Consider the following 11,830-nt stretch of genomic DNA (forward strand, 5'->3'; position numbering starts at 1 on the left):
CTTGGTGTGTTTTGAATGGTGATCTCAAATCCTGAGAAATTATAAGCGAGTAATAACATTTTACTGCATGTGGTTACAGAAACGAATCAACAGTGGTCTAGTGTGATTCAGCCTGATGTGAAGCAGAGCTACTCTGAAGCTGATTATTTTTCTATCACAGCTTGTCCTGCATAGTTTTATTCCTCTTCTTCTGAGGAAATTTGTCCATTTCTAATTTGTCTTAAAGAACGATGCATCACATCTTATCCGTTTATAATAACTTGTAATTATGTGAAAAGTTCACGAGTTCCTTCCTGCTTTTACTTCGGCTCTGCGAACACATCACATCACTAGCTTCAGTTTTCTATCGTGAAGTTCTCTCGAAGTTAAAAAAACAAAACAAAAAAAAAAACCACACCTTGTCCTGATGATAAAAACTCCTCCATCCAAGAGATTTGTTCCATATAAATACTGCAAAAAAGGAATCAGATTATTCCGATAGCTTACACGTTATTAAATCATAATTTTGTTTTTCATTTTAAAATAAATCTGTAAATGTTTTTTTGGAGCTGTTGTAAATAGTTTAATAATAAATAGGCAGAGCGCTCTCCCTCGAAATAATATAGACGCAGAAAAACCATCTCAAACCAGGAATAAATGCTTGAGCCTTGACTCGCGTGCAAAAAAAAAACATTTGACTTGAGCACATTTCCATTCTGAGCATACGGAGCATCCCTCCTTCATCTGCAACACCTCTTCTGTAAATTCCTAATGTTTCTCTGCCAGGATTTCTTCCACTCGGGGTCTTTCAGTTTTCCATTTGGCCCTCCCGAACACCCCTTCCTCCCCCTCCCCCCCAGGGAAGCGTGTATTCGCAGCTCACAAAAAAAGAGTGAAACATTACAACTATTGCAGATGTTGAAATGTTGATCCCATCTTTCTTAGAAGGAGATTACCACTAGGCTACATTTGCAACACATTCCTCCTGGCCACTGGGCAGCTGTTCCCCTCATCTGCGTACTTCAACTCCACTGCTGATCTCATGGAGCGTGAATATGCATTAATGCTAAAAGTATCCCGGCAGGCTTGTGCCAATTTGAAGCAGATGACATGTAATTGATCATATTTTCACAGATTGTACATATCTTGTTCTAGGATTTCAGTTTGTCTTGCGGTGTCGTGTGAGAGTCAGCTCTGTTAATCGCCATGTGCAAGCAAACGACACGCTGGATCTGTTTGGAGGGAGGGTTTCATTACAAATCATTGTTCTTGTGAACCAGAAAGTCTTCAGGCCCTATTTTTCAGCAGGTTTGTCAACCAGCGACCCACCTTTTATTGTTTTGCTTGCTGAACACGTTTGATTTATGCCTCTGCAGGCTGTTTTGGGAGAACTTTCTCATAGGTTTCTTGAGCCAAGAACAGTCTCTTTACATCATCAGCCATCATCCACATCTCCATAGAGATTGATTACGCAGGGCTGCAGCTCTGCTCTGGAATTCACATTCTCTGGAGCAGTAGGCATTTGTCAGATGGACTTTCATCCCTGGTGTAGTGCTGTGATCTACTCTGAAGCTATTTTCTGTAACTGTGCAGCTCTGACATGCTTCGTTTTTGATTAATAACCGTTGCTCGTTCAGACATTTCTGTCCCGAGCGTCGGATTTTCCCGTAAGAATCTTTCAATGCAATGAACAAATCAACTCGATACATCTCCAGGGAACGTTTTAATTACAAGAGAAACGTGTTTAATCCTCAGGCAAAAATAGTCACTCGCAATGAACAATCAATAGCAGGACAATTTTATTGTCTGATAGCCCTTTCGTATACTTTCAGTAGAATCTACAATTCTTAGCATTTCAAGTTCATTACAAAATAGAGACTTTGAAATAAATAAATATATTTATATAAAGATTTAGAATTATACATTATATGTAGAAAATAAATATATTGTACATCTTATAAATAGGTTCATCCATATTTACACTCGTCACTTACATTTTAAGAATGTTCCTGACAGCCTTACATTACACATCACACCTTGTCAGTTGACCAACACACTGCACAACCATTCTACATATGCTGTAGCTTTTCCCTGGTTTCAATAGAAATATCATTCCTTTTTTTCCCCCTAGAGAGTGCATTCATTTACTTTTCTTTTATAGCTGTCATCAAGCAGACTTTTCCAGAACCTTCAAAAGAAAAGGAGTGAAATTGCAGAGTGGATTCTCTAAGTGCTTTATCTCAGTGTCTCACACTGGAGATGGTCTTCTCCACCCTGTCCTGACAGGTGTTCGTTCCACTTTGGTGGTCTTTTAGGCCTTTATCTTAAAAAAACCCTGAAGTCCTTTATAGTTTGTCTTTTTATTAGTGATTGTTTCCATAGGTTTGCCAGTTTTATTACTTAGCAGTACCTCTCACTTGTGTCTCGCCAAGTGTCCTTAAATATACATTTTGTATTAAAAAAAAATATATAAAAAAAAAAATCTGTTTCTCTTATTGAGATGCTACTGTATATTCTTTGGAAGAAATTGTCCTTGTCCACCACGTAAATAGCCCCTATATAAGTATTCCCATAATCTCATTTCCTTTCACCATAGGATCAGCACCATGATTCCTTAGCAAGGCTTGCTGTGCATGCCTACTGTATTATGAACGCGAGCGTGAGTTTTTACAGTGGGATTAGTGCCTACGTTTGAATTTAGTGGTGCTAATGTTACTAAAAGTCATAAGCATCCAAGATTTAACCTGGCTTGCGGATGTGAGACATTAAAAAAAGTATGACACACTGAAATGGCCAAGACCAAAACTAGAGCAAAGTTCACAAGTGGGTCTTTCCATCGTGAGTGGTTCGTTTAGCGATTTCTGTGCGAGTACCAAGTTCTCTAAGAATGAGGTGGTTGCATGACACCATGAGGCCCCTGAAGTCAACACCTCTCCTTTAGAAACCACTTGGCACTGGTGGCGGATGGAGGAATGTCCTCTCTGCACTGTGGTTTAAAACCCATTAAGGAGAGGAAACAGATTCATCCAGGAACACACACGTACTGTTTATCTCAGTCACCGCTGGAGAGGGACTCCTTGCTTTGGACCAGAAGGCAAATCTAAACAGTCGTAAGGGGGGAAAAGGAGGGTCTCCATAAACCTTAAATTTCTCTCAGATTCCCTTTCACCCCTCCCGGCTACTCCGGCGCTGGCTGGACTTTTGGTCACCTGTGCTGGAACAAATCCCTGTATGCCTGGGCGATCTTTTCAATCTCCACCGGCCTGGGCAGGAAGTGAGTCAACTTCTGGTGCTTTTTAGTCCTGCCGCCTTCTCGAGGCGAACCGTCCTTGTTCAAGGCCACATAGTAGTACCTCCCGGTGTCTGCATGTTTGTACAGCGTCGAGGCATAAGTGTTGTACCAGTTTTCTTCAAACTGCTCACGGAAGACACACTCTGCTGTCAGCTTTTTCTGAAAAGAGAAGAGAAGATTCAAGTCATTTCTGAGTTTGGCAAACTAACTTGCACCGATTCTTGCTTGAGAAAATTATGCAGTTTATAATAAAAGGCATTTCACAATAAATGAACCTTTACACTTGGTGGCTGAAAAAATGGACAAATCTTTCACTGTCCTTAAGTTTACAATACTGTAGACTCCTTGACCTGAAGAGAAATAAATGTTCTCAGGCTGTATTGTGATCTACTCTAAGGGGGTTTTCTTGAAGGCAAAGAAAAGCAGCTTTTTCTCACTGTACCTGATTTCCCCTTTTGTCACCATTTGCAAATGAGTGCCAACTGTTTGACGTTGGGCAACAGGTGCTTGTTGTAGAAAGTCATCGTGCTTGGCTTTTTTAGCTTACACCCAAAATCACTCCTCGGTCCTGTTAACCTTTCGGTCTGTTTCCCTCATGACGCAACCAGCCCAGCTTACACTTACACACTCCGCCAGAGAGAACTTCTGTGTGGCCTGCTACTACCAGACCACTGACAGAACTAAATGAGTGATCGCTTTGGGTTCAGCAGGTGAACCTCTGCTGGCTGACTACGTTGCTGAGAACAATAGAGCAAACTGGGGCTACATCAGGTTTCCTGCCAAAAAAGCAGTCATTCAATGGCTCCAGCTCAAGTATCAGTGTTAAGGCGGCTCACTTGGACCTTCTAAGGTGGTTGGACATTGTAAACATGCTAAAGAATTGGTTTGATTTCTTAAGTGAGTTTGACAAAGATGGGCTGGAAGGAAATGTAGAAATATGTAATATACAAGTAATTAAACTGTCCAGATACTGTATTAGTCTTGGTGAAATATTTAAAGTTAAATAAAACTATACTAACAACTAATGCTGGTCAACTCCATAAAGACAAGCCAAAAATCATACAGTTGTTCAACTAAATTAAGAGCAAATTAGAATAGGCTGAATAGTGAGCTCTTGTTCAATGCAGGTTACTTTAGCATTTAAAGAATTTATTTTCAAAATGAAAAAGTTCATACAACAAGGAAGCTTTAGGTTCGCTGTCAATCGTCGTACACCTCCAGTCTTCCTGAGGAATGATGCTCATGTCTGTGCAATTGGCAGTGCAATTTGTGAATTAACCTGTGACTGCAGTGATTTTAATAAGATATCACGTTACATGTGAAGTCATTTTTCCCTCAAGCTCAAGATCTGGCTCTCAGGATCCACAGACACTTGTTGAGAGCCCTGGTTTATTATCATGGAAATCTGATAGCATGTTTCTCCCACAGCCATGCAGAAGTCTCGAATGTTGGGAAGACAGAAGAGTTTCCTATAAATGGTGTTTCTTGCGCACCACCAGCACACACGACATGACTCGGGTTCGTATCCCATCCTGATCTCTGTTACCATTTGAGTACCAAAGTAAAGCACTTTCCCTGTGTGACTGTGCAGGAATATACAAGAAACTGAGAGCGCACTCAGACCATATATCGCTAATATGTGTGTGTGTACTTAGGGCTTTGTGTATATCCAAGAAATATGTAAATATTTTAGTCACTATGAAGCAAAATGAAGAGGCTATCCTTCTAATTTAGGATTCATGGTGCTTTCTCCAAGGTCTTTCTCATGCCTTTCTCAACTTCAGAAGACAAAAACAAGGTAACTGAAACAGGCCGACTGTTTTTGCTCTCAGGGGCCCCTTGTGCTGTTCCAACTCTGTCTGATGTCGGTGATATCATGGCGTGATACGCAGCGGTGGAAACGTAACCTGTTTTGTCTGGATTGGTGTTTTTCACATGTCTGCATCGTATGGGAAACAGACTTTAGATTATGGGCCAGTGAATTGATTGCTATCCTCTTCAAACTGTAGTTACACTGTTGGCTGCCATCCCACAGTGCAAACTTTAAAACACAAAGCTCATGGGTGCAGGTGTGTGGCTTACACAGGTGTCTGCTAGAATGGATCTGGGCTTTGTGTGTGGGTTTGACTTACCGACCCATAGAGTTCTCCTTTTTCATTCATTCCCAGATATTGTCCGGCATCCACCCCTCTAATGCTGACCAGCCCCACAGCCAGGCTAATGAACTCCAGGATACCTGCCATAGAGAAACTCTGGTGAGACAATTACCAGACACCACGGTCTGCATCAGCACATCTAAGCATTACTCGCAAAGACGAATTTATGATCTACGCCATATGAACAGAATGGACATGATGAAGAGAACTGTTCTTGCAGTTGAAAAATGGCACCCTTTGTTTTGGTTTTTTTTAGATGTTGGCCTTGCGTTACGGAAATAATGAACCTGTTAATAGCTGTAAAGAGCCAGTGGTATGAGCGATTACAGTAACACTAGCCAGGTGTCATCAAATTCAGGTCTTGAAAATATATATGGGGTGGGTAATGCATTTTACAGGTCAAACCTGCTTCAAATATGCTTTTTGGTGTGCGCTTTAGGTTTCTGTAGGAGTTCAAGATCAGATCATTAAGTAAACAAGGCATTAAGGATGGCAAGACAGATGAATAAATAATATAGGAGAAGGTTCATTCCTTTCTCTGTCATCTTTAGTAACTGCTTTATCCTGGTCTGCAATATATTTAGATTCTACTCTGGTGAACACTGGAAGCAGGAATATACCCTGGATGGGATGTCACTATATACAACACAACACAGTCTGTTCTAGTACAGTAACATGAACTCATGATGGGAACTCTGGAGCTGTGTTTCCACAGCCAAACATCTTTGTGTTTATTTGTGCCAAATCAAAAACTTCTCCCAGTTCTTTTTCTTTCTTTTTTTTTTTTACTTGGAAAATGATTTACTTAATCAGTCCAAAACAAGTCAATACATATTTTAGATGCATACTTCTATTCATTCTTGAAATAATTTCGAAAAGGGATTTTACGTGATGTTAGATAAAAGAAATCAAATCCTCTGTGGCTTTGCAGATGGATCAGTTACTAAAATGGCACTCAAGTTTAAAGATGACTTAGAACCTCTAGATGCTAATTAAGAACACTCCTGTTTCATATTTGAATTTAATCAAAGCCACGGCTCGCTTGTACCATGCCTGCCATGAATTTGCAGATCATGGGATGCTAGAAACATGCACGCCGAACACCCTATCCAATAAAACTGCTTGTTTTGGCTGAGAAAAACAAGCATTAAACTTCTTTGGATTCCACAGTGGTCATGCTTTAATTTAGAGTTATTCCAGCCTCCTGAGCAAAGGCTGCACCTGCACAATGGCTGTCAAACTCGCATCTCTGTGCCCTGACCTCATTTGTTTACCACTCTTATGCTAACCACTCCTTGAAAGATTTATATGAGTGGTATAATTAGCGATGTGTGTGCATGAACTCAAGCCAACCGAAATCCCATTGTACAGATTGGCACAGAGAAACATCATTGCTCTGTTTGCATGTTTTCCACTAAGGAGTGACACCTGCAACTCAGCACAGGGAATTAGAGCTGTGACAGCTGAGAACAGTGCACTCTTACACCTTAGATACCAGCACTGTAACAGAACTGACATAGTAATAAGCTTTAATAATCGATCAGATCATACATGCATTTATATATTCAATACATAAGGATAGAAAGTTGATTCTTTTACATATAAATATGAACAATGAGAATATCTCCTCAAAGAATTATATTTTTTGTGCCTTTAGTATGTGCATTGTGTCATTTTAATTTATTACTCCAAGACTAATATGCCCTTCAAAGGTGGTGTTGCGTACTTCAGCATTAAATCATTAGAAGGAAGATTATCTTCACGTTGTGCTCTTACTAAAAAATTTGATATGAGCTTCATTATGTATTTATATACAGACACGCTGTTTACTTTTCTTCTGTGTCTGTGTATGTATGTATATATATACACACACACACACACACACACACACACACACACACACACACACACACACACACACAAATAAATAAATAATGTCTTGAGGATCCTAACTGGTCTCCATCGCATTATATACTGTGTGTGTGTGTATATATATATATATATCTTACATCTATACATTTAACAGTTTACACACTTTTTATACTATACTATATAAAGATATATAAAATGTATTGATGCACCGCAGAAGGACGGAGGACATTTTATTTCACATTTATTTTCACATATTTTAGACAATGTGAACGACGACCGCAAGACCGTAAACATAACACAAAGTAAAGCAAATGTCCCAACGCAAGAAACCACGGCTAAAGTAAAGAAGTGACACTGACAGGTGCAGCACACTGGAGCTCTGCTGGGGAAAGTGTGCGCGTGACTGTGGGGTTCTCACCGAATCTGCTGTGGTCCTGTCTGGTGCCGTGCACTGTGCCGTTGGGGAAGATCTCCAGCTGGAAGCCGGTCCTGCAGTACAGCTGCCTCCTGCGCAGGATCCCTTTGAGATGATCGTAGTCCGTGAGAGAGCCGCGCCGCAGTCTGCCCTCGATCAGTCCGAGGCGCTCGTTCAACCCGGCCGGCGAGTCGGACAGAGGCGTGTTCCCGAGCGCTGTGAAACTCGGTAAATCCAGATCGACTGTGCCGAGGAATCCGCCGACCTCTGTCATAGTGCCCCGTTTAAGTGTGACCCGATTCAGTAAGTAAGACAGTACATGCCCACGCACGAGCTCAGCTTCATCCACGCTCCCTCGCTACTCAAAACTCGCTTATCGTCTCCAATCAGCCTTTTTATACACATACTCCCCGTGCATTATCAAACTGGATATTCAAAAAACCCCAAGCCACGCCTGACCGGCATCCCTTCTTTTGCGCGCGCCAATTTGCGTGCCGCAGATAAACGCGCGTGACTACAAGAATTTTTTTTTGCCACCGTCAGTGCCGGTGAGCGCGAGCTGGACTTAATAAGTTCAGCAACAAAAAAAAGGCAAAGCGGGTTCATGCAGAAGTGTGAATGCGCTCATGCGTAACCGCCCCTGGAACAAGAGTCTGTGGAGAAGTGTCCAAAGCGAACACGCACATAGTTCAGTGCCATGTTCTTTACGCACAGAAGCATGGAGAGGGAAAAGAAAAAAAATCTAGTTGGTTTGATAAAGAAGGGTTATGAGTCACTTTAAAAGCCGGAATTTGTGCTATTTTCCCCTCACTTTTTAATGAGAGTTTTTCTCCTCCTCCTCTTTGGGAGCAGGTGCTTCCTGATCTTCTCCCTGTGCACTTCTGCACACTGTCTCCCTCAATCTCCACATACTGTAGGCTTAAATGAAATGGTGGGTGGGTTCTTAGGGGTAGGTGGGTGGCTGGGAAGGGGGGGGGGGCTTGGGGGGGGGGGGTAATGACGTGTTTTATTAAAGCTGACCGGTCTTGGGGATGTCTGGACCAAGGAGCAGACGGAATTTCATAACGTGCAGAACGCAAGCATCTGAAATATAAAACTATATTTAACCACCAAGAGTATACTGATCACATAGACACGCTATATACAGTGTTTACTGCATTATTTGCAGTGTTGTTGCTGATTCAGCATGTGATTATGCATCTGCAGTCTTTCTCAGAAGGATGATAGACATTCAGGAGCAAGAAATAGTTTTATTTTTAAACACCTCTGAATGGAAAGTGGGAATGTTTTGCAAAGAGGAAATAATATGAAGATTTTGAACATTGCACATGATTTAGGATTTGATTTGATGCCGTGAATTTGATATATGCCATGTTTAACAGGCACTGACTTGTGCAGGATGAGAGCACGCTGCTGAAGGCTGTGCGTTCTTACATGTCTTTTTGCAGATGTACTATAAACAAAGACAGATTTAATTAGCCATTGGCAGCAGAAACATATTCATGTTGGACTGCGGAGTCCAAAAATAAAAGCCTTTAACCAGGAGCATGATTTAGAAGTTACTGGTGCAGGTTTATTGTTTTAGGAAATCCTCAGCCGCTGGGTTAATTTATCCGAATGGCATGAAGCACATCCTTAAGACAGAGCAGAACTGGTTTTTATTAGCCCATCAATGCTAAGTAAGAACATTCTGCTTATGTTACACACCTGGTCATTTTGGTAACCATACAACTATTTCACAAAGCAAGATAACAAGCAAAGATCACTCAAGCCCTTTAAAGGCATGCCAAGAGAAAAACAGCAATGGTCAATTACGATACTAAACTCTCATCAATTTGCGTTTCAAATCTGGTTTCACAGATTACATGTATCCAAATGTTCTTTATACTTTGTACCTATTGTTGCAAGAGTGTTTTTTCATCCCTTATGCATGACAGTTTCATTAATATGGAGCATATTCAGACTCTTGCACTTCATTAGTGTAAATTATGGATTAGGCACAGTTTTTACAATTTCAAACTCAGACGAACCAAGTATGTTGCATGAACAATTCATTAACAAACCAATTAAATAAATAAAATAGCCAGTGGAATCACTCTTGAACAGCTTGAACAAGAGGATGCCAGGATAGGATATCAGGACATCCATTCAAACCTGAGACAAATTGTGACAAGTGTTTATCCTGCTCAATTCCCCTGAACCTTTCCCTTCACACATCCCACCCATGTCAAGTAACTAAATTTAATAATTAGTATTTAAATATTATTACACTTTATTAGGAACACTTGTACACCTGCTCGTTCTTGCATGGGCCAATCAGCAGCGTAATGGCAGCAGCATAAATCACAAAATCATAAAGATCAAGAGCTCCAGTTAATGTTGTCATCATATATCAGAATGAAGAAAAATGTAACCTCAGTCTATGACTCTGACCATGGCATTGTTGTCGGTGCTGCCAGTGCAGAGTGAGAGTATTTCAGAAACTACTGATCAACTTCTTGGTTTTTTTCTATACAGAATGGTATGTAAAACAAAATCATCATGTGCAGCAGTTCTGTGGTTGGAAACAACATGAAGATGAGTGAGGTCAAAGGAGAATGACCAGACTGAGTTGAGCTAACTGGAAGGCTATGGTAACTTAAATAACCACTCTTTATAACAAAAAAAAAGTTGTATGCATAGAAACATTGTGAGATGACATTGTGACATGGTACATTATCATATGGAAATTAGCTATTATTAAATGAATAAATTGTGACACTGAAGAGATGATCAATTCAGGATTCTGTTGATATTGCCAGTTTGGGTGAGGCTGTAGCCTCAGATTCCTGTTCTAAACCCACAGGAGCAGAAACTGATGTAGTCTTCTGCTATTGCAGTTCATCCACCTCAACTTTTGAGGTTTTGTGTATTCTGAGATGCTTTTGTGTTTTCTGCTTTATAAAGAGTGCTTATTTGACTTCCTGTCAGCTCGAACCAGACTTGGCCAATCTTCTCTGACTTCTCTCATTAGATAGTGATTTCTACCCACTGAACAACAACCATGCTATGCCAACCAACCATGTCATATCGTGACCAGTATCTCTACGATTACATGCATTGTGCTGTTGATTGCATGAACAAGCAGGTGCACATGCATTCATCCCGTGTATACGTACACATCTATCTATTTTCCTCTATAGTTTATACAGGCTTACATACAGTATCTCACAGAAGTGAGTACACCCCTATAATATTTTATTATATCTTTTCATGTGACAACACTAAAGAAATGGCACTTTGTTATAATATAAAGTAGTGTGTGTACAGCTTGTATAACAGTGTAAATGTACTGTCCCCTAGAAATAACTCAACACACAGCTATTAATTAACATCTAAACCACTGGCCACAAAAGTGAGTACACCCCTAATTGAAAATGTACAAATTGGGCCCAATTAGCCATTTTTTCTCCCTTGTGTCATGTGACTCGTTAGTGTTACAAGGTCTCAGGTGTGAATGGGGCGCAGGTGTGTTAAATTTGTTGTTATTGCTCTCACTCTCTCATACTGGTCACTGAAAGTTGAACATGGCACCTCATGGCCAAGACCATACAGCGGTTTAACAGGACAGGTTTTACTCAGAACAGGCCTCGCTATGGTCGACCAAAGAAGTTGTGTGAACGTGGTCAGCGTCAAATCCAGAGGTTGTGTTTGGAAAATTTAACGTTTGAATGCTGCCAGCATTGCTGCAGAGGTTGAAGGGGTGGGGGGTCAGTGTGATGTCATCACGCAGGACTGGAAGAGGACTCCAGTGGCAACCAGTGAAGCTCTGGTGAACTCCATGCCCAAGAGGGTAAATGCAGTGCTGGGAAATAATGGTGGCCACACAAATATTGACACTTTGGGACAATTTGGACATTTCTTACTTTGGTGGCCAGTGGTTTAGACATCAATGGCTGTTTGTTGAGTTATTTTGAGGGGACAGCAAATTTACACTGTTATATAAGCTGTACACTCACTACTTTATATTGTAGAAAAGTGTCATTTCTTCAGCATTGTCAAATGAATAGATATAATGAAATATGTAAAAAAAAATGTAAGGGGTGTACTCACTTCTGTGAGATACTGTATATATGC

At 40.7% G+C, this 11,830-nt stretch overlaps 1 protein-coding gene across 1 annotated transcript; it reads right to left on the reverse strand.

The window, feature by feature from the left end:
* Positions 1-1,865: 1,865 nt before the first annotated feature.
* On the reverse strand, positions 1,866-8,586 carry fgf16 (fibroblast growth factor 16). Its single transcript, XM_027154547.2, has 3 exons — positions 7,718-8,586; positions 5,404-5,507; positions 1,866-3,430 (listed from the first exon to the last, which is right to left on the reverse strand). Exons 1-3 carry the CDS (start codon positions 7,986-7,988, stop codon positions 3,185-3,187), a joined length of 621 nt encoding a protein of 206 aa, XP_027010348.1. The 5' UTR covers positions 7,989-8,586; the 3' UTR covers positions 1,866-3,184.
* Positions 8,587-11,830: the final 3,244 nt, after the last annotated feature.

Source organism: Tachysurus fulvidraco, chromosome 17, assembly GCF_022655615.1.
Source record: "Tachysurus fulvidraco isolate hzauxx_2018 chromosome 17, HZAU_PFXX_2.0, whole genome shotgun sequence".
Classification (NCBI taxonomy): domain Eukaryota; kingdom Metazoa; phylum Chordata; class Actinopteri; order Siluriformes; family Bagridae; genus Tachysurus; species Tachysurus fulvidraco.